The sequence below is a fragment of the Scyliorhinus torazame genome, chromosome 7, assembly GCF_047496885.1.
Source record: "Scyliorhinus torazame isolate Kashiwa2021f chromosome 7, sScyTor2.1, whole genome shotgun sequence".
Classification (NCBI taxonomy): Eukaryota; Metazoa; Chordata; class Chondrichthyes; order Carcharhiniformes; family Scyliorhinidae; genus Scyliorhinus; species Scyliorhinus torazame.
The window spans coordinates 281,012,256-281,036,112 of NC_092713.1; the positions used below are offsets into that span (position 1 = coordinate 281,012,256).

Genomic DNA, 23,857 nt, shown 5'->3' on the forward strand with positions numbered 1-23,857 from the left:
ATCTGTGCACCACCTCCAGGAATCCGGGTGCAGTGAGGAATCTGTGCACCAGCTCCAGGAATCCGGGAGCAGTGAGGAATCTGTGCACCACCTCCAGGAATCCGGGAGCAGTGAGAAATCTGTGCATCACCTCCAGGAATCCGGGTGCAGTGAGGAATCTGTGCACCACCTCCCAGGAATCCGGGTGCAGTGAGGAATCTGTGCACCAGCTCCAGGAATCCAGGAGCAGTGAGGAATCTGTGCACCAGGTCCAGGGATCTGGGAGCAGTGAGGAATCTGTGCACCACCTCCAGGAATCCGGGTGCAGTGAGGAATCTGTGCATCAACTCCAGGAATCCAGGAGCAGTGAGGAATCTGTGCACCACCACCAGGAATCCGGGAGCAGTGAGGAATCTGTGCCTCAGCTCCAGGAATCCGGGAGCAGTGAGGAATCTGTGCACCACCTCCAGGAATCTGGGAGCAGTGAGGAATCTGTGCATCAGCTCCAGGAATCCGGGAGCAGTGAGGAATCTGTGCATCAGCTCCAGGAATCTGGGAGCAGTGAGGAATCTGTGCACCACCTCCAGGAATCCCGGAGCAGTGAGGAATCTGTGCACCTGCTCCAGGAATCCGGGAGCATTTGGAAAAAGACCCATAATCCCTACTCTTTGTTTACTGTCTGCCAACCTGTTTTATATCCATTTCAATACACAATCCCCATTCCCATGCCTTTTAATTTTACAATCTAATCTCTTATGCAGGACTTTGCCAAAAGCCTAATGAAAATCCAACTACTAGTTATGATGCCTTCCAGTGACGGGGATGTGCTGAGTAGTCACACATCAGGTGGCTCTCCTTCTACGAACCAGAAATAGCCCGCTAATAAAAGGGAAAAAACATCCCCACACCTCACCCAACACCAACGCAGAAGGGGATGCCGAACAACAGCCACTGCAGAGGCCACGTAGAAACAAGAATTGGAAAAAGCCAGGAGAGGCAAATAGCTGAGCCGACAGACGCATGAGGTGACGAAGCTCGGGCCTTGCCAGAGCGAGGACCGACCTGCTGAACATGGAGCCCCCCCTCACCAGGGGGTGATTGGAGGATGTTTCTCTCAACGGAACTGAGAGAACATAGAGAGGAGACGAAAACTGATATCAGGCTGCAGTCAGGGTGGCGGTAACGGAAGCTCTGGAGACCATGCAGGTGGCCCTAGACAAGGCAGAGAGGTGATTGGAAGCCCAGCAAAGCACCATAAAGGAGCTAGAAAAGGCCTCAACGGACCAGAGCGATTGGATCACCGCCCTGGAAAAGGAAATATCAAGGTTTGTGGATACGCAGGGGAATCTGAGAAAGATTAAGGATCAGGAAAACCAATGTAGGTGCCAAAATCTGCAGATTGTGGGCCTGACGGAGGGGATCGAAGGCAGGAACTCAACAGACTATGTGGCCCAAATGCTGAGGAATCTGGTGGGAAGGGACAGCTTCGCCAACCCACCAGAAATAGGCATCAACTGGGGCCTTGTAACGTAGATAAACATTTAAGTTTTAGCTTTAGCTGAATTTGTGAGCAGTTGGAGACAGGACCTTGGAGAGTGAGCACATCTCTTAACTCTGCCAGAAGAGTAAAGGATATGGTGGATCCTATTAGATGGTTGCCTGGGCAGACTGTCAAAGTCATTTGGCAGAATGTTTCATCGCCAGAACATTCAAACAAACACTAAGATGAAGCTTGGTTGGTATTCAGATCCTTCCTATGTGCCTGGAGTCTCATCCCCTCCACATGTTGCCTTCAAGGTGACTATCATGGGGAAGAGACTGTTGTCCACCTTCTCCTGGAATGTTCCTTTGTAAAGAAAGTCTGGAGAGAGATGCAGCAGTTTTTGTTGAGGTTCATCCCAAGAGCTCTGTGACACCGGACTCTGTACTTTGAGCTTTTCCAGGATGGACGCAAAACATCAATTCTCTCCCACAGACAGTAATTGAAGCTGGATCAGTTGTTAATTTTAAATCTGAGATAGATAGGGTTTTGTTAAGCAAAGATATTAAAGAATATGGGCCAAAGACAGGCATATGGAGTTAGGCCACAGATCAGCCATGATCTCATTGAATGGAGGGACAGGCTTGAGGGGCTGAATGGCCTACTCCTGTTCCTATGTAACTGTGGCTGGAGGACATCAACTTGCACCAACATCACCTTCCAGTGCAAAGAGGTTTTGGTGATTGAGTGATGCGAACTGGCATATTCCAAGGTCCAGGACTACATACTGAGAGTGACACTAAAGGTTGGGGCAGCCCTCACAGAGGCTCAATGAAGAAAGGTCGCTGCCTGAGGCCCTTCAGCCCAGTACACTGTGGGGCTGGAAACTGTAGAACTCTTCACCTGTATGCCTGACAAGGAATGTATATTGTCAATATCAAGAGTATCGAAATTGTAACAAAGCACTCAGAGTGGAAAATGCTGCATGGAGACAAGTTGAATTCTACAGCACTCTGTAATTTTCAAGTCTAAATATTTTGTAATGTACTTCTTAATATATTTTATGAATAAAGTATATTTTTGGGAAACACCGGACTGATCGGTGACTGAATCTATTTGACTGAATCTAAGTGCTCATTGCTCTGATAATCGAGCTGTGCTTGGTTTGTCAAAGTAATAAGCACTTGTTGAAACCGCAGATAAGAATGGTAGATTGATGACAGACATGTTTCTATTCATTAGTTTGAAGGCAGCAAAGTAAAACTAGCTTGCTATGAATTGGTGACTGTCACAAGTGTTGATCACCAAAGTTGTGCTCAGGAGTAGAAGCCCAGATTAGCCATGGCCATACTGAATGGCAGAGCAGACTGGACATGCCACATTGGTCTACCCCTGCTCCTACATCTTGTGATCTCGTGTTAATGCTGCAAGCATGGAGGCCAGCGGGGAACCATGAGCTATGCTGACCAGAGTGAAGAATAAGATCCACTGTATGGGGAGCATATCCACTTCGGGCACTGTTTATCTGAATTAAAGTTAGTGGGTGGGATTTTCCGATCTCCAAAATCACGGTCGGCGATAGGCCAGAGAATCCACGTTGGCAGCGAAATCGGGGGGCGCCGCCACTTTATTGATGCTCCACCCCCACCAAAGCGGCGTACTCGAGGAGAATGCCGCATGCTGTATCGACAGCCTCAGGACGTTACCGGAGGCCCTCCCCCAGATGCTCCGCCCCTGACCGGCCGAGTTCCCAATGGCGGGTGTCTCTCATGCTATTTCTTTTCGGGAACTCGGCGTGGTGGCTGTGGACTGGGTCCAGCACCGTGTCGGGGGGGGGGGAGCTGATCAGCGGGCAGAGGGTCTTTGGCAGGGGATGGGGGCACTGGTGGGGGGTGGCCCGGTAATGGCAAGCCTGGCCAAAAGTGGGACACTATTTGGCAGGCCGTGTCCATGCGCGGCCGGCGCCATGTTGCACGGCGTAGTCGCTGCAGGCTGTCGCCGTGTGTATGCGCGGCCACGGATCCGGCAATTCGCCGGCCGCTTTGGCAGCTGGAGCCGGGCGCTCTCTACTGCACGGCTGCTAGCCCAACAGATGGAGGGTCGGTGGCCGCTTTGTGTCGATTTTTCAGTCATTAAATGCCACTGTTTCCACGCCGGCGTCAGGATATAATCTCCAAATTGGAGAATCCAGCCCATCATTTTCAACCAAACGTACTTGCATCTCGCCAAGTATAAGGTTTCTTGTGAATCAGCACAATGGAGCAGTGTGACCAGGTGTGATCAACAAGGGACACGGACAGAGACATTTGCAACTCAACTATCTGAAGAGGGATTGTATAAAAAGTAATGTGAAAATCATACCTCCAAAATTCTGGTCTCGGGCGACTATGGAGTTTACACTTTCTCCCCATGTCTACTTGGGTTTCCTCTGGGTGCTGCGGTTTCCTCCAACAGTCCAAATATGTGCAATTAGGTGAATTGACCATGCTAAATTACCCCTTGGTGTCCAAAAGGTTCGGTCGGGTTACTGGATTATGGGGACAGGGTGGGGGTGTGGGCTTAAGTAGGGTGCCCTTGTACAAGAGCCGGTGCAGATTCGATGGGCCAAATGGCAATTTTTTTCTGCACTGTAAATTCTGTGATCTGGAGAAAAATGCCAATGTGGCTTAAAATACCTGATTAATGCGCGGCAGTACTGAGTGATTTGAATCTGAGTATTGTGTAAATTGATTTGGGAAATTGCATTGTTCTGATTGATTGATTTAAATTCAATTTTAATTTAAATCGTGTTACATTTTAAAAGGAATGATGAGTGTTTTAAATCTGTGCAAATTGATTTTACTAATTGTATTTAATCCATTGATTTCAATAAATGTTAATTTAAATCATGCAAATATTCTAAGAGCAGTGATGACTGTTTTCAATCTGAGCAATTTCTCCCTTCCTGTAACGGACTGATTCAAAGATGTTGATGAGGAGCCGTAAGTGGGATTTCAAACTCGTGTATGGATCTCCAGGCTGTGAGGTTGAGGGAGAGTGAGGGAGCCTGAGTGCACATCTGGGTTCCAGCACACCTGCTGATGGAGGTGGCAGAGATGCTGAATGGGTCCACATTGAGCAGCTGTGTGGCGGACCAGGGTAAAGGTGAGAAACTTGTCAGGCTCCGGTGAAGCAAGGCCATCAAACTTTAGTGGAGGACTGAACCATCCTGATTTAGATTCAGCAGCAACTCGCTGGAACTGCTCAGCGTATAGTTTTAGGTTGATAAAATGCATAGTTACTATCAGGTAGATTTTAACTAGTATGGAGGCTATCACAGAGCCTTGCTTGACCCCAGTCTGGATTTTGTAGGCACTCAAGACAGTTGCAGCTATATCGTCATAAAGCAGTTGTACGGTTGCGGTGATGTTTTTTTAATATAAATTTAGAGTACCCAATATATTTTTTCCCAATTAAGGGGCAATTTAGTGTGGCCAATCCACCTAACCTGCACATCTTTGGGTTGTGGGGGTGAAACCCACGCAGACATTGGGAGAATGTGGAAACTCCACACGGACAGTGACCCAGAGCCGGGATTCGAACCCGGGTCCTCAGCAGCGCAGTCCCAGTGCTAACCACTGCGCCACATGTCGCCCGCGATGATTTTTTTTGGACATGCAAATATCTGGACAGCAATCCAGAGCCTTGCATTTACTGAGTCGAATGCTTTGGTCAGGTCAATCAACTGCCTTCTGGTGTGTGTGTTAAATAGCACCAAGATGAAAACTCTTTAACCTCAGCCGCCTCCGTGCCAAAACTAAACTGACCTCCACAAACATACCTGATTCCATGATGTGTGTGGTTGACTGCCGTTTGTTGGCCATTCTACACCAGATTTGAAAGCCACTCTTGATCTCAAGAAACTCTTGTTTGTCCTTGAATGTTGCCATAACAATACTCATCTATCAACCCAAACCTAGACATTCCACCTCCCAAATATGTTGAAGGAGATTCTGGGATATGTTGAAAATTCCCCTTGATAGCCACCTCACAGACCAGCCGCCCAGCCAACTGAGCTAACCGGCTCTCTTAAAATAGTATTTAGTACACGGACATTAAAACTGTAAATTAAAAGCAAAACCACCCATGAAGTCAAGGGACGGTATGCCGGAGAGTTTCTCCTTTGTAAGTACGGGTTAAAGAGACTCCTCCTGGCAAATGGCTCAGCACAAAATGATTACACATGTGAATAAGACTTATTTTCAAGTTGAACGCAACATTTTTATTGTTCTGCAAAAAGTTTAAAATAGTACTTCAGTAACTGGCTTTAATTAATGGCTTAAATAAGCTTCGCTTATCCATTTTTGCTTGTAAATTGGTCAACATTCCGAGTTTGTTTCCAACCAAGAATTCATAAACCTATCCCTGCATCCAAAATGCCAGGCTTTTAGACTGTACCCTGTTCAAAATGCCTTCAACAGTAAAGCATAATCCCGCTACCATAAATCAAACTCGAGGAACAAAAATGAAATGCCCAAAACCAGCTGCCACAGAAAGGCTCTCCATTCTACTGAATATTCGATTGTGGTTAAATATTCTTCTGCTTAAACTTGGGGACTTCCTGGCACAGAAAACATTATGCAAAGGAGCACAAAAGTAAGCTCAGAAAAGGGAAGTCCCGACAGGCAAGTTAAACGTTGTTACTTTACAGAAAAAGCTTGTGAACATATAGAACAATGCAAAGAACAGCAGCAAAGATGCATAGTACGAGTAAAGGGTATTTGGCAGGAGTAGCAAGCGATCGGTTTTCAAACAGTAAGATGAGCTGGGTAAACTCAGGATTGTACAGTGACTTTGAATTAGGTGCAAAGTTAATTTACAAATAGAATCAATATATTGAAAGAGAAACAGGAACACTAATCAGGCCATTATAATGAGGTGCACAATACAGCAGAATAACTTCTGCGCAAAGTTTTAATTTAAAAGAAAACATTGCAATGACTTTACCTATTTAAGTGGTTTCTCACATTAAATTGTTAAAGGATTTTTTTAAAACAATTTAAGAGTACCCAATTCTTTTTCTTGCCCAATTAAGGGGCAATTTAGCTTTGCCAATCCACCTACCTTGCACATCTTTTTGGGTTGTGGGGGCGAGACCCACGTAGACATGGGGAGAATGTGCAAACTCCACACAGACAGTGACCCGGGACGGGATCGAACCCGGGTCTTCGGCGCCATGAGGCAGCAGTGCTAACCACTACGCCACCATGCTTCCCAGAGGATTTTTATTTTAATTGTAATTTTATTTTTGGCAAAGTATTTCAAAATATTCTAAATAGGGAGCAGCCGGATTGGAATTGCAAGTTACAAATTTCCACAAATAAAAATTAAGCATTTTAAAAAGTATAAATGTTCATACAGGTCAAGGATATTCTTCTCGTCACCAACCCCCTTTTCTTGAAATCCTTATGCTTCAATCAGTAAAGTTTAGCCTCAGTCTATATCAGCTGACTTAAGATCATCCCCCTTTCTGCCCACTCCATAAAAATAACAGACATTTTCTTTTGAGAACACGAGTGTGGTGAAGATTTCATAACCAGTTGGGCCAAGTTTCCTTCAGATACTCATTCAGAAAAAGCGATTTCCATGGAAAGTCCTGAAGCTCGTGGTCTTCGGTTCTCACAGCTCGGATTCAGTATCTGCATTGCATCGATTTCTTTCATACTGTACAATGGATCTACGAGCTTATTGTGAACGGGCAGTATACCTGGGGAAGAAATAGAAGCAAAACAATAGAAGCAAAACAAAGAATAGGAGCAAACTCAGAAAATGTAGACAACAGTTTACATTTGTTTAGCAACTTTAATGTATTAGAAAGTCCCAAGGCGGTTCACAACAGCATTAGGGAACATAGTTTGTCAGTGAGCCTCATAAGGAGATAGGTGATAAGTTTGGTTCACGGCATAGGTTTTATCTTAAGCGGGGAGAGAAGCAGAAGTGGGGGGGGGTTTGGGGAGGGAATTGCAGCTTTGGCAGCTGAAAGCACACCCGACAATGGTGGAGCGTTGAAAAGCAGGGATGCAGAAGAGGCCAGAATTGCAGGAGCACAGGTCTGAGGGTGGTACTGCTGGCTGTGATTACAGAGATAGGGAGGGGCAAGGCCGTGAAAACAAGATCGAGGCACTGCCAAACAGGGAGTACAGGGGTGATGGGCGAAATGGACTTTAGTGCCAGTCAAAGTACGGGCAGCAGAGGTTTGGATGAGCAAGTTAACAGAGAGTCAAGGTGGGAGGCCTGTTAGAAGAGCGTTAGAATAGTCAAGTGTAGAACCAACAAAGGCATGAACAGTGTGGTCATTTTAAAATCATTCTGCAGTCAAACCTCAGGAAGTCTGTTGTTCGTAGCCCAGATCGAGCCAGACTTTTTGTCACCGAGAGTATTTACTGTTGCCTTATAAGGGAACAGGTCATGTGCAGCCCACATCACCAGAGATGGGACACCTGGGGTGGGCTCAGTTGGCCTGTCAGTCATCAATCAGACCATTGGCTGCTGGGACCCCCCTCCCGAGACCTCATTGGCCAGAAGCCAGAGAAGTTTCTGGAAAAGCGAGTGGAGGGGGGATAAAAGCAGGCAATTCAGAGACACCAGAAGCAGGAGACGCAGAGCAAGTGAAAGAAGCAAGCAGAGCAAGCAAAAGAGGCAGAAGACAAGCAAAGACTCGGTGTGTGAGGTGACCCTGACCAGACCAGAAGGAAGCAAGCAAGAAAGAAACAGTCAGCGAGAATCACCTTTGCAAGGATGAACCAGAGGGACTCCAGGATTGGATCAACAACTTACCAAACGACCTTTGCGGGTAGTATAGTTGAATCCTGGGTGTTTCTTGTATGTATAGTGGGTAATTTACAGGTTAACTATATTTAATAAAGTGTTGCATTATATCCGTATCCGTACTTTGTTCTATTCATAAATAAAGACATCTGGGTAAACTTTAATTAAGGAGCTGGCTGAAGTATCTGAATTGACGGGTGGCACAGTGGTTAGCACGATGGCCTCGCGGCGCTGAGGACCCGGGTTTGAATCCCAGCACTGGGTCACTGTCGGTGTGGAGTTTGCACATTCTCCCCATGTCTACGTGGGTTTCACCCCCACAACCCAAAGATGTGCAGGTTAGGTGGATTGGCCACGCTAAATTGGAAAAATAATAATTGGGTACTCATAAATTTATTTTTAAAAAGTAGTCTATTTGGACAGATACCACAACAGAGCAGACTGCAACAAAAAAAATGCTAATCTTGAGGATGGAACTACAACTCCGAGGAAATAACCCAATTATTATGGTTTAATTGCAAACCTTTGTTATTCCAAGTGTCACATTTAATTCTAACCAGGACCTTTGTCATATCACTCTCCCGGTAATTCTCAAGCAATTAACTTAGAATTTCACAACTAAAATCACATGGCCAGGCTGAACAATCAGCTTCCACAATGACAAACACTTTCAGTTCCATTTTGTTCAAAATCACAAGCTATAATTGAAGGAAACCAATCCTCAAATGTAGACTTCCAGTACTTAAGAGTATGTGACCAGTTTTTCAGTACTGGGAAATTGCAAACACAATTGCTTAGTGATATTGCACAGCCCGTCAAGCAGCAGAAGGAAGATCAGACTAAATCCATGGAGCGCCTGGGTCAGACCTTAAATATGGTGTTCAGATTCGGTTAACAAAACACAAGGAGAAAGTTCAAGTAGCGGTGATGGTGCAGCAGAGAGTCACGGGATGATTCCTGGGATCAAAGCGTTGATTATGAGGAAAGACTGGGGAAGCTGGTTTGTTAACTTGGAAAGGAGGTCTCTAAAAGAAAGGGAACTTTCCAGAAGGACACGCAGCATTAAAGCAAATATGTCAGGTTAAATCAGCACATAATCTAGTTCGGCCGGGACATAGGCATCAATTAAACTGGTAAAAACATAGTTGGAAACAGTCTTTAGGGACTGGATCGGCCGATGGTATCGAGGTTCACGATGCAGCCGAGAATCGCAATATGATCGGCATCGGTAGGCGCCGATCTGAACGCAATACTCTGACCCCCCTCCCGCTGGCACTGGAATCGAGGTCACAACCATGTGCCAGCAGGAGCATGTAAATGATTGCTAATGGCTATTAACCCATTTGCATCCATTTAGTGGGCCCGGCACTACTCCAGCCGTCCATTAGTCTCTGGTCCACAGGGGCAGGAATCACGTGGGCATGGATCACAGCATTTGTGAGCCTGTCGTGGTGGACCTTGCAGTGAGCCAAAGATCTTCCGACGGCCATCCTCCCCAGCCACAATGCACTACCTACCCTGCCCACCCCATCCCTCTACTAGACCATGCCCCCCGACCACTTAATAGTGAGACCCTCCTCCCCCTACCCAGGCTCCCATCTTTAGCGGGAACCTAGTGCTTGAGTGCACTTGTAATGTATTTAGTGATTGGAATTCACTTGCCATTCTTTAGTGGTCAATGTTTGTAAATGTTGGCATTTCACCGCTTAAGACTCACTCATCCATGAAGGGAGATGAATAAATCAAGGCTGCAGATGGTTTGTTGGAAGCTGTCAAACAAAGCCCACTATTAGAAAGGAAAGAATGACTTGTAGATAATGGATTTGAGGGGTCTAGACACAGGCCACAGCTGTTCACCTTCCAGGAATGGACAGGTCGGGCTTCCAGGTACAGCTGCAGTTTTCTTTCCACTGCCCCTGTCTGAACTGCTCTCTAGCTTCCACACAGGGGATTTTTTTATGGGGTGGGGGGTCCCTTTAGTCAGGGAGTCCCAGTAAGTTGGTCCCTTTAGTCAGTGGGGGCGGGCTGAGTGACTGATTTGCGGTACGGGTGGGAGCATGGCCAGCCGAGGGATTTCACTATCGGACCTCCCGCTCCAAATGGCAGCCAATAGCGAAATCCCTTGGGAATGCCTCGTATTTCAGGGCAAGGGTTCAGAATTGCTTCCTGCTTTACACTCCCAGAGGTATCGGAAAACGGATGCAATTCTCCAGCGGGAGAGCACAGTCTCCCAAACCACCCCAAGGAATGTATTTGTGTGTAGTGATCGATACTGAAATGATCTTCCAAGCTTGACAATGGAGAGGACATCTTCAAATTATTTCAAGGGACAGTTTGGCATGATGGTAAAATTGAAGGGTTTTGCTATGGATGGTTCCTAGATCGGCCAAAATGCTTCCCCTGGTCTCTGGTGGGCACATCTTCGTATACATCCCCATCCCAGCTGACACTGGCCATTCCTAACAGATGTGGAGAATGAGCAAGTTTTTTTAAAAGTCCAAACTATTCACGGTACCTGTAAAAAGAATTAAAAATCACTAACCTGTAGCTAATAAAAACAATGTTCTCAAACAGACTGAATGGCCTCTTTCGAAAAGTTAAATAGCAATTGGGTCCGTTATTGTGTAAGTTATTACGATTGAATGTTTTCACTGAATTTCCCAAAAGGTTGAAAACTCCAATAATATTCAAATACCTTTAAAATATTGGACTGTTTTTACACGGAGTTCCATGGTGGCATCTTCATCACACACAAACATTGTTTTCGGATGCTGCTGAAAAGCAGATACAGTCCACATGTGGTTTACACCATCTTCTATTGCTTTACATAGAGCCAAAGCTTTATGAGCTCCAGTGATGAGAATCATTACCTGCAGAAGTAAAAGGAAACCCATTGAGCACCTTCCATAAGGAACAGTGATGATTACAGAAAAGCTAGCAGTTGTTCTTTTCCTGCACCTAATAGTGCACTAAGGCAGACTTTCAGCTTTTCCCATTGCTAGTTTATCCTGGACCATGTTGCTAGCCTGTCGTTAGCGGCTTACAGCTTGAAGGGTGCCACTCCACATCAAGCATGTCTTACCAGGAGTCTCTCCCGCACTTACTGTTTCTCATTGGGGGATGCTGGCCGTGTTAGGAAAGCACCTTCCTTCGCTATCAAGTCTTGGGTCGGACTCAAACCCGGAGCTTCCGGCTCAGAGGCACAGACACAACCCACTGCACTAAAAGATCTCATTGAGAGTTGGCAGTGAACCTTTAATAATTACATTGAATGAGAAGATCCCAGAATGGAATTTTGGCTCAAATAAGCATAGATAGTGTTACAGTTATTAGTTTTAACAAGGAAAAAACATTTATTAAACATGAAAAGTTGGATTATTATATAATACTCCTTTAGTTCCCACTTATCTTCACAACTACAGATTAACATTTTAAGATTAACATGGATTACAAAGTACATCTTAAGATACAACGGTCCCATTAACTCAAAAGTCCCTTTTATGCACACAGATCGACTGTGGTCAAATACACACGCTGCAGGAACCAAGTTAGTGTCTGTGGTTTTCTACTCAGAATCCCTCCATGTCTGTCACATGAATGTTTCCAAATTCCACACCCAAAAACACACTTAAAAATCTTCTCTTATAATAATGCTTTCCCTTAGCGGTTTGCTTTCAGAAATCCAGACCAGGTTTTCCAAATGGCACTTTTAAACAAAGCTTCCAATCCACTTTTAACATTGAATACAGTCCAGGAGTTCACACCAACCCTCTTTAGGATGCCTTTGTCAAGACTGCTGTGCAAATTACTCACAATTGCTTCAACTCTTGCTTCCCAGGCTATAAAATGGCATCAGACATTTGTTTTACCTTGGAAGACAGCTGTCCCACAAGTACTGCAACTGTCTCTTTCACTCAGAACACATTGTTTACTCTTCCTTGAATTCTGTTGAACAATACCTTTGTCTCTGGTACCCTCAATAACGACGCTTAGAGTGTAAACGGCAAAGAAGTCTTTAATAAACTAAGAACTAGACTGGTGCCAAGACATGTGCTAACAGCTACGCCGCCCACAAGGTGGCCCCTTATATACGGCTCCCAGATGTGCGGAGTTCCCCAGAGTTCCAAGCCCGGTCTTAAAGGGGACATCACCTTACATGATGATTACAGTAACTGTTCATCACATTCACCCCCTGTTTAAAAAAAGAGTCCGGCGGGGGTGAAGTGCCATCATAAGTCCATTCGTCTCGGTGGCCGGATCGTCCTCATCGACCTCCTCAGTTCGGGCGGTGGTGCGGCGGACACTGACGTCTTGGTTGAGGGTACGTCCGGGAGCACGACGGGCGGAGCTTCGGTCCGGGTCGGGGCAGGGGAACGGGGCGCAGGGAGAATAGGCGGGGCCAGGGGTAGCGGTACTGGCGCCGGCGGGGTGTGTAAAGGGGGGCACTGGGGGGTGTGCGCGGTAGGTGCTCACCAACGGGGAGTGGTGCCGGGAGGGGGTGTGTTGTAGGGGATGCCCGATCCTGCAGGGGAGCGGCGCGGGAAGGGGCATCTGTAGTGGGGAATCCAGCGGGTGCCAGATCCCGGAGGGAAACCGTATCTTGCCTGCCGTCGGGGTACTCGACATAGGTGTAACTGGGGTTGGCGTGGAATAATCAGACCTTTTCGACCAGGCGGTCCGTTTTATGGCTCCTCGCGTGCCTCCGGAGAAGAACAGGTCCCGGAGCCATCAGCCAAGGTGGAAGCGAGACCCCGGAGGTAGACTTCCTGGGGAAAACAAACAATCGGTTGTGAGGGATCTCATTCGTGGCCGTGCAGACGAGCGACCTAATGGAGTGTAGGGCATCGGGCAGGACCTCCTGCCAGCGTGTAGTTGGAAAATCTCGACCATAGGGCCAGAAGGACAGCCTTCCACACTGTCGCGTTCTCCCTCTCCACTTGCCCGTTTCCCCGCGGGTTATAACTGGTCGTTCTGCTCGAGGCGATGCCTTTGCTGAGCAGATACTGACGCAGTTCATCGCTCATGAACGATGTACCCCGGTCGCTGTGGATATAAGCGGGGAAACCGAACAGAGTGAAGATGCTGTGCAGTGCCTTAATCACGGTGGCTGAGGTCATGTCGGGGCAGGGAATGGCGAATGGGAAGCGGGAGAACTCATCGATAACGGTGAGGAAATAGGCATTACGATTGGTGGACGGGAGGGGCCCCTTGAAGGCCAGCTCAGTCGCTCAAAGGGCCCCGAGGCCTTCACGAGCCACACCTTGTCTGGCCGGTAGAAGTGCGGCTTGCACTCCGCACAGATCTGGCAGGCCCTGATCATGGCCTTGACCTCCTTGGTTGAGTAAGGTAGGTTGCGGGACTTGATAAAATGGACGAGCCGGGTAACCCCCAGGTGGCAGAGGTCATTGTGGATGGCTTGCAGGCGGTCGTCCTGCGCGTTGGCGCTTGTGCCGCGGGACAGGGCATCTGGGGGCTCGTTGAGCTCCCCTGGACGATACTTGATATTGTACGTGTAGGTGGAGAGTTCGAACCTCCACCTCAAAATTTTATCGTTTTTTATTTTGCCCCGTTACGTGTTATCGAACATATAGGCGACTGACCGTTGGTCGGTGACAAGGGTGAACCTCCTACCGGCTAGGTAGTGCCTCCAGTGCCGTACAGCCTCCACAATGGCTTGTGCCTCCTTCTCGACTGCAGAGTGTCGAACCTCGGAGGCGGTGAGGGTCCAGAAGAACGCTACTGGTGTGCCTGCCTGATTGAGGGTAGCAGCCAGGGCGATGTCTGATGCATCGCTCTCTACCTGGAAGGGGATAGTTTTGTCCACCGCGCGCATAGCGGCCTTGACGATATTGGCCTTGGTGCGGTTGAAGGCCAATCGAGCCTCAGCCGAGAGGGGGAAAGTGGTGGTCTTTAGGAGTGGGCGGGCTTTGTCCGCATACTTGGGGACCCACTGGGCCTAGTAGGAGAAGAGCCTTGAGGCTGCGGGGGAGGGGGAGTTCCTTAAGGGGGCGCATGCGGTCGGGGTCGGGACCTAGGACCCCGTTTTCCACGACATAGCCGAGGATGGCCAGCCGGGTTGTGTGGAAAACGCATTTTTCCTCATTATAGGTCAGGTTAAGGGCTCGGGCGGTCTGGAGGAACTTTGAGGTTTGCGTCATGGTCCTGCTGGTCATGGCCGCAGTACGGGTATGTAGCCCGCAAACCGTGCTGGTCCACCATTTGATCCATCGCCCTTTGAAAGACAGAGACCCCATTTGTGACGCCGAAGGGGACCCTGAGTAAGTGGAAGAGCCGGCCAGTTGCTTCGAAGGCAGTATAGGGGCGGTCTTTTGGTCGGATGGGGAGCTGGTGGTAGGCGGATTTGAGGTCGACCGTGGAAAATACTCGGTATTGGGCGATCCGATTTACCATTTCCTCGATGCGAGGAAGGGGGTACGCATCAAGCTGCGTGAATCGGTTTATGGTCTGGCTATAATCCACGACCATCCGTTTCTTCTCCCCGGACCGGACTACCACCACTTGTGCTCTCCAAGGGCTGTTGCTAGCCTCGATGACCCACTCTCCCAGTAAACGCTGGACCTCTGACTTGATAAAAGTCGGCACTGTAGCGCCGGCTCCTGGTGGCGACGGGCTTACAGTCGGGAGTGAGGTTCGCGAATAGCGAGGGGGGTGCGACTTTCAGTGTCGCAAGACAGCATACCGTGAGGGGGGCAAGGGTTCGCCGAACTTCAGTGTCAGGCTTCGATGGCTGCACTGGAAATCCAGTCCGAGCAGCAGGGGGGCACAGAGGTGGGGAAGGATATAAAATTTGAAACGGATGTACTTGGCGCCCTGGATCGAGAGATCCGCGATACAGTACGCCTTGATTTGTACCGAGTGGGACCCGGATGCGAGGGCTATGGTTTGGGACGCGGGATGGGTGCGCAGGGAGCAACGCCTTACCGTTTCAGGATGGATAAAGCTCTCCGTGCTCCGTGCAGTGTCGCGCCCGTTGACCTGGACCTGCGTCATAGAGTTCTGCAGGTGTTTTGGCCGAGTTTGGTCGAGGGTGATCGCTCCCACTCGCGGGTAGTCGGAGTCCTCAGCCGAGTCGGAATCGTAAAATGGCCACCGCCGTCGGCTGCGCGTCGGGTCGCGAAGATGGCCGCCGACAAGATGGCCGCTCCCATGATTCGCACGAGACTGATGACGCGTCAGAAGAGGGCGTGTCGGGTCGGTGCACAGCCGCATTGCGAGGCCTGCGGGCCTGAGAGCCTGATTTTCGGGCCGGCTGTTCTTTGTTCTTCTGGCCCCTGGGTCTGGCCAGGCAGACCCTCACAAAATGCCCCTTCTTCACACAGTCGCTGCATATCGCGGAGCGGGCTTAGCAGCGTGGGCGTGGGTGCTGGCCCTGGCCGCAGAAGTAGCAGTGTGCCATGATGAGCGGGTCACCGCGTGGCGCAGGCCTGTAATATGGCTGAGTCTGAGGAAGTCCGGGGGGGGCTCGCAGAGTCCACGAGGTACGTACCCAAGTTATGTCGGGCCACCTCCAGTGAGGAGGCGAGCGTTAGCGTGTCCTGGAGGTCTTTTGCCCCGTTTTCGAGCAGCCGCTGCCGGATGTAGGTCGAGCGGATGCCGGACATGAAAGCGTCTCTGATGTGCAGGTTCATATGGACTTCCCCTGTCACATCCTGGTGGTCACAGTCCCTGGCAAGCGCGGTGAGTTTTTCGACGAATTCGTCTAGCGATTCCCCCGAGCGCTGCCGGCAGGTAGAGAGCAGATGCCTGGCGTGCACCTCGTTGATAGGCTTGACGAACCACTTGCGGAGTAGCTTGACCGCCTCTTCATAAGTCGTCACCTTTTCGAGCGTGGCGGCGATTCTGTGAATCACCCGGGCGTGGAGTAGACGCAGCTTGCACGGCCCCAGGATGGGAGTCTCTGAGGAGTCCAGGTAAGCCTCGAAGCATCGGAGCCAGTATTTAAAAATTTCCTTTGCCTCCGGTGTCCGTGCTTCCAGGTTGAGCTTCTCTGGTTTTAGGCCTGCGTCCATCCTCATGTAGTTTAGTTTATTAAATTGTTGTACCCTCAATAACGACGCTTAGAGTGTAAACAGTAAAGAAGGCTTTAATAAACTAAGAACTAGACTGGTGCCGAGACGTGTGCTAACAGCTACGCCGCCCACAAGGCGGCCCCTTATATACGGCTCCCAGATGGGCGGAGGCGGAGTTCCTCAGGGTTCCAAGCCCGGTCTTAAAGGGGACATCACCTTACATGATGACAAGGGTACAGTGTTACAGTAACCGTTCATCACAGTCTCTTAACTCCAGACTTCTTGGACACTTCTCTTCATTTCGCTAGTTTTCTTAACTAGCTTATCTTCAGATGTCTGCACATGTTTTCTTAACCATTACTCTCTGGTATGGCTTTTCTTCTGGCCAAGTTCAGAGAGATGTTCCCTCTCTAGCTTTCTCAAACCAACCGCTTCTAGCCTTCTGACAGTTGCCTTATCTCATCTTCAACTGCACTCAAATTAGCTAAACTAACACTTAAAATTTTCTCGATCTTACAAGGCCCCAGTTGCTAAGCATCACCCACGTGCTTGTGCCTTATATTTATTCTTTGCGCCTCTCTAAGCACAATAGAAACATAGTTGGAAATTAAACAACACCCACACATACAAACACGTTTGACCAGCATGAACCTAACTACAGGTTTTACACTTCCAGGCACAGAAACATTAAATTAAACCCACTTACAACGGTACCTGTTTCTAATGTTTAAAAATAACTCCCTTAATAAATCCTTTAAAACTACCGTTGTTCACTAACAGTGGAGAGAACATGTTCGGAGGAGAGCCAGAGAAATAGTGGAGAACAACAGTGTTGCTTTAAAATTCTAATAAAATGCAGCTTTTCTCGATCAATTGCACACTTGAGTGTGACTGTCTGGACCAATGCCTACAGATTTTTAAAAAATTTAAATAATAACTCCAAAGACAATTTTTTAAATGTAAAACCCATACGGACAACAAAAATAGCCTCCTTCCCGTTCGTAAAATTCTATGAAATCCAGTTCTGCATTTGTACCTGATCTTTAAAACTGCAACACCAACTGACCAAGATACAAGGAGTGAGGGTAATAAAACAGGTAACTCTCAGGCAGTACAAAAACATAACTATATCCAAGAGGCAAACTTGGCACATTTAATACAACGGGCTGATTTCAAAACTAAAGGAAAAGGAACCATGCAAGTGAACTGCCATTTATTTACCTCTCTAGCATCCATTACAGTCCCCACTCCAACAGTTAAAGCCATGGTCGGGACTTTAGATAAATCTCCATCAAAGAATCTAGCATTGGCCAATATTGTATCCAGTGCCAATGTCTTCACTCTGGTGCGAGACACCAGGCTGGAGCCTGGTTCGTTGAAAGCAATGTGACCATCTGGACCAATGCCTAGTCAAAGCCAAAGAAGAAAAAAAAGTGAACAAAATGTAACAACGGCATTTCAACAGAGCTTCCTGGCAGCATTAGCCAGGGCTAATCCTGTAGACCAGGGATTTGGGGCAATTTTAAACTGAGCACAAAACTGCTCCCAATACCATGAGCTAAATTCAGTTTCCTTTAAAGTGAGGTCAGAGGGATGGCTGTGTAGAGAAATAGTAATTTCACACCGTTCCACTTGAAACATTCTCCATTGCTGCTCACAATAAGAGAAGAATTACACTGTGTCCAACTAATATTGCGCCTGATAGTTACCCTGGGTGTTCAGAGTTAAGAAAAAAATGTAATTTCCCCAATATAGACATGTGCCCTTTGAGAACACCTCCAAACTATTTTAAAAAGCAATTCAAAAACAGATTAGAACTATCATGTAAGTAGCACCAGCTTCAGGAAGAGGATATTAATTTTGTAAAGGTCTCTGCGAAGTACCACCAATGAATAGCTCGATTCCTCCTGCTGCTTTAATTTTCTCCTCAAAGGCATCGCACTCTGCCTCCAGGTCAGGAGCATTTCCATCTAGGATGTGTGTATTTTCAGCCAAGATATCAATGTGCTTAAATAGATTGTTCCACATGAAGGAGTGATAGCTCTCAGGATGGTCCCTTGGCAGGCCTGCAAGGAAAGTGCAACATATCATAGTCACCGACTATTACCAATGATCAAATGCACGAACCCCAAATTCTGACTGATGAGTACGATCCCTCCATTATTACTCCCACTTTACTAGAGAACACAAGTAAACATTATGGAGAGGGTAGACAGGAAAGACTTGTTTCCCCGAGCTGAAGGCTCAATTAACGGGGCATAGATTTGAGGTGACTGGTAGAAAGATTAGAGGGGACATGGGGAACATTATTTTCACGCAGAGGGTGATGGGCATCTGGAATTCACTGCCCATGTTGGTTGAGGCTGAAACACTCAACTCATTCAAAAACTCCTTAGATCTGCATCGGAAGTACCATGACCTGCAAGGCGCCCCAACCCAAGGTGCTGAAAAGTTGGATTAAAGAGGACAGATTGTTTCTTTTTTCTCTATTTTGGCTGGCACAGACATGATGGACTGAATGGCCATAACCTTTCTATAATACCATGGAAAGACCTGGAATTCTGGCAATGTCTCAAAGCTGATTTCACCCACAAAGACCAATCAAATTCTAACTCAAGAGGATGCAGAAGTCCAGCGACGGAGATGCTCAGATTTGTTGGTTCCAGCAACGCTGTTAAGTCAGCTTTAATGAGCAGTTTAAATGCAATGGGTTGTGAGGGGTGGGGTGTGAGGGGCAGGTGGGCCAACATTTAATATCCATCCCTCCCTTTTCAGTAGTGCCTGGCCTCTGCTCAATGTCAGTAGCACAGATGGGATCAAGCTATATCCCTGTATTCTGTGGTCCAATATACTAACAACTCTGCTGTGCTATCATTATGGCCAATTTTATTAGGCCTGTGCATGCAACATTTCTTGCCTAGATCTAAAAAAGGATTACAATCAAGGTGAAGCTGATCTTCTACAGACAAGTCCTGAACATTAGTTGGCCAAGAGATATGTTGCCCTTCAGATTGAAATTGACAAATTTCCAGACTCACATTCATGAAAACCATTCAGTAAATTCAGCATGAACAAAAATGCCAACTAGTGACTGACTGCTACATTTCTTCACTAACATTTTTTCGATAAATATCTGTTTACCTGCATACATTATTAATAGAGTATTTATTAAACCAGATCCTTCAGTTCCTGAACATTGGACTTAGTGCAGCTGACTGAAAGCCAAATGTAGAACAGCTGAGAAAACTGATTTCAGCAGGACCTGCTGGCACTGGCATTATACTGAAACTACTTTATATTCCCAGTCACCTCATATCAGTCTCCAATGAGTTTTAGTAAATCATCTTCAGAAATAAATGTATGTGGGGTGCGCCTGAAATGAATGATTTGAAAGATAAAATTATGTAATATTTGAAACATGTACAGTGACGATTAATCCCGGACATTAAAATCCTTTTAAATATATTGCATCAGTTCAGTAAGATACATGCGACAAAACCTATGAAGCCAGGTCACTGCGTCCAAGCAATGGAGAATCACCAGATTGTCTGTGCCTTCTCTCCGAATGAGCAAATCACCTCGTGACACTTCCCCACGCAACACTCCCCCCACCACTGGTCGCCCATGCCCCCCCCTCCTTACCCTGAACATTCTTCCTTTTCAAATAATCCAGTTTCCTCTTGAATGCCTCGCTTGAACCCTTTTCCACCACTATCTCAGGCAGTGCATTCTGGATATTAACCACTCACTGAAAACATTTCTCCTCATGTCTCCATTGCTTCTTTTGCTAATGACCTTAAATCTGCACCCTCACATTCTTCTACCAGTGGGAACAGGTTTTTGCCAATCTATTTTGTCCAGATCCCTTATGATTCTGAATCTCTATCAAGGGGGGATTTTCCGATTCGACCATTCTCATGAATCTTTTCTGCACTCTCTGTGGCGCCTAAAGTCCAGCACCCAGAATTAGACATAATACTGCAATTAATGCTGAACAAATTTTTTTTACAGTTTAACATAACCTCCTTGCTCTTGTACTCTTACATCCCTATTAATAAAGTCTAGGATTCTGTATGCTTTGTTACCTACGCTCTCTACCAGTCCTGCCACCTTCAATTACTTATGCACATATACACCCAGGTCCCTCTGCTCTTGCATCCCCTTTAGAATTACACCCTTTAGTTTATATTAGATCTTCACATTCTCCCTACCAAAATGAATCACTTCACACCTCTCTGCATTGAATTTCATCTGCCACTTGTCTACCAACATGTCTGTGTTCTTTTGAGGTTCTACACATCCTCCTCACGGCTCACAATACACCGGAGTTTCGTGTCAGCTGAACATTATGCCCTCTACACCAAAGTCATAATATTAATATATATATCAGAAAGAGCAAGGTTCCCAACACCAATTATTGGTGTGCCACAGGGGTCAGTGCTGAGGCCTCGACTCTTTACAATTGAAAGAAATTATTTGGATAAAGGGACCGAAGTATGGGTGCTAAATTTGCTGACCACACAAAGATAGGTAGGAAAGTAAGTTGTGAAGAGGACATAAGGAAGCTACAAAAGGATATTGATAGGTTTGGTCAGTGGACAAAGATCTGGCAAATAGAGTATTGTGTGGGAAATTGCACGGTAGCACAGTGGTTAGCACTGTTGCTTCACAGCGCCAAGGGCCCAGGTTCGATTCCCAGCTTGGGTCACTCTCTGTGTGGAGTCTGCACATTCTCCCCGTGTCTACGTGGGTTTCCTGTGGGTGCACCGATTTCCTCCCACAAGTCCCGAAAGACATGGTTGTTAGGTGAATTGGACACTCTGGATTCTCCCTCAGTGTACCTGAACAGGTGCCGGAATGTGGCGACTAGGGGATTTTCAGAGTAACTTCATTGCAGTGTTAATGTAAGCCTACTTGTGACAATGATAAAGATTGTTATTATTTGGCAGAAGAACAATAAAGATTATCTAAATGGTGAGAGATGGCAGAGTTGAGGTGGAGGGGCATCTGGATGTTCTAGTCAATGAATCACAAAATGCTAGTTCACAGGTGCAGGAAATAATTAGCAACGGTCATAGAAAGTTTGGTTCTGCCTTCACAACTGAAGACACAAATAAGATACCAGAAATGTTGGGTAACGCAGGGTTTACTGAGAAGAAGGAACTGAAGGTCAATATTGGTATTGAAACAGTGTTGGGGAAATTGATGGGATTGAAGGCCGTTAAATCCCCAGGGCCTGATAATGTACGTCCCAAAGTACTTAAGGAAGTGACTCTAGAAATAGTGCATGCATTGGTGGTCATCTTCCAAGATTCTATAGACTCTCAAATAGTTCCTACAGATTGGAAGGTATCTAATTTAAAAATGGAGGGAGAGAGAAAACAGGGAATTATTAATCAGTAAGCCTGACATCGGTAGTGGGGAAAATTCTAGAATCCATTATTAAAGATTTTACAGCAGAGCACTTAGAAAACAGTGGCAGAGGGCAGCACGTGGCACAGTGGTTAATAGGGATCGTGAAACAACCCCACAGTACAATATCTCTATTTCAGCATGGGCAATTGAGCCGCTGGCCATGGCACTGAGGGAGTCCAGGAAATGGAGGGGATTGGTTCGGGGGGGGAGAGGAACACCGGGTGCCGTTGCATGCCGATGACCTGTTGTTGTATGTTGCGGATTCAGTGGAGGGGATGGCGGAGGTCATGCGGATCCTTAGGGAGTTTGGGGACTTTTCGGGGTATAAACTCAACGTAGGGAAGAGTGAGCTCTTTGTGGTGCACTCAGGGGACCAGGGAAGGGGGATAGACGAGTTGCCGCTGAAGAGGGCGGAAAGGAGCTTTCGGTACCTGGGGATCCAAGTAGCTAGGAGTTGGGGGGCCCTGCACAAGCTTAATTTGACGTAGTTGGTGGAGCAGATGGAGGAGGATTTTAAAAGATGGGATACGCTGCCACTCTCTCTGGCGGGTAGGGTGCAGTCGGTAAAAATGACGGTCCTTCCCGAGGTTTCTCTTTGTGTTCCAGTGCCTTCCCATTTTGATCCCCAAGGCCATTTTCAAATGGGTAAGCAGGAGCATCATGGGATTTGTGTGGGCGAATAAGACCCCGAGGGTGAAGAGGGTGTTTCTGGAGCGTAGCAGGGACAGGGGGGGCTGGCGCTGCCGAATCTATGTGGCTATTATTGGGCAGCCAATGTGGCGATGATCCGTAAGTGGGTAATAGAGGGAGAGGGGGCGGGTGGAAGAGGTTAGAGATGGCGTCCTGTGTGGGCACGAGCCTGAGTGCGCTGGTGACGGCACCGCTGCCGCTCTCGCCGACAAGGTACACCACGAGTCCGGTGGTGTCGGTGACGCTGAAGATCTGGGGGCAGTGGAGGCGACACAGGGGTGAGGTGGGAGCCTCGGTTTGGTCCCCGATTCGGGAGAATCATCGGTTCGTCCCGGGAAGGATGAATGGGGGGTTTCGGAGCTGACATCGGGCAGGGATTAGAAGAATGGGGGACCTGTTTATAGATGGGACGTTTGCAAGCCTAGGGGCGCTGGAGCAGAGGTTTGGGCTACCCCCGGGAAATGCTTTCAGGTACATGCAAGTGAGGGCGTTTGTGAGGCGGCAGGTGAGGGAATTCCCGCTGCTTCCAGCACGTGGGATTCAGGACAGGGTGATTTTGGGTGTATGGGTTGGAGAAGGCAAGGTTTCGGCGATTTATCAGGAGCTGCAGGAAGAGGAGGAGGCCTCGGTGGAGGAGTTAAAGGGCAAGTGGGAGGAGGAGCTTGGGGAGGAGATAGATGAGGGTCTGTGGGCTGATGCCCTGAGTAGGGTTAATTCTTCCTCCTCTTGTGCCAGGCTCAGCCTCATGCAGTTCAAGGTTACTCACAGAGCGCATATGACAGGGGCGAGGTTGAGTAGGTTCTTTGGAGTGGAGGACAGATGGGGGAGGTGCTCGGGGAGCCCGGCAAATCACGTCCATATGTTCTGGTCGTGCCTGGCACTGGATGGGTTTTGGAGGGGTTTTGCGAGGACTATGTCCAAGGTGGTGAATGCCGGGTCAAGCCAAGCTGGGGATTAGCCTTATTTGGGTTATCGGACGAGTCGGGAGTGCAGGAGACGAAAGAGGCCGGTATTGTGGCCTTTGCGTCCCTGGTAGCCCGGTGGAGGATTTTGCTACTGTGGAAGGATGCAAGCCCCCTATTGTGGAAGGTTGGATCAATGACGTGGCAGGGTTCATCAAGCTGGAGAGGATAAAGTTTGCCTTGCGAGGGTCTATGCAGGGGTTCCTCAGGCGGTGGCAACCATTCCTAGACTATCTCGCGGAGCGTTTGAAGGAGGTCAGCAGCAGCAGCAGCCCAGGGGTGGGGGGGGGGGGGGGGGGAGGGTTCTCTTGGGGTGGTGTTTGGGTTAAGGTGGGAGTTTTCCCCTATTTGTGCTTTTTACTGTTATATGGGGGGTTAGTGGATAGGGGGGAAATCCAATGTATAATTTCTACTTGTTGTGTTCTTGTTGCTTTCTTTTTGTTTGCGGGGGTGGGGGGTTTTGTTGAAAATTTGTTGAAAAACTTGAATAAATA

The 23,857-nt window shown here is 47.7% G+C and overlaps 1 protein-coding gene across 2 annotated transcripts in view; it reads right to left on the reverse strand.

Annotated features, from left to right (window-relative positions):
• Positions 1-5,694: 5,694 nt before the first annotated feature.
• Positions 5,695-23,857, reverse strand: part of LOC140427064 (glucosamine-6-phosphate deaminase 1-like) — a 30,477-nt gene continuing 12,314 nt past the window's right edge. For both annotated transcript variants that reach the window (XM_072512533.1, XM_072512534.1), the window contains exons 4-7: positions 18,180-18,362; positions 17,518-17,702; positions 10,962-11,136; positions 5,695-7,205 (exon numbers count right to left, since the gene is read on the reverse strand). In XM_072512533.1, coding sequence (XP_072368634.1) covers positions 7,063-7,205; positions 10,962-11,136; positions 17,518-17,702; positions 18,180-18,362 — 686 coding nt within the window. In that variant the 3' untranslated portion in view covers positions 5,695-7,062. The remainder of the gene's footprint in view (positions 7,206-10,961; positions 11,137-17,517; positions 17,703-18,179; positions 18,363-23,857) is intronic.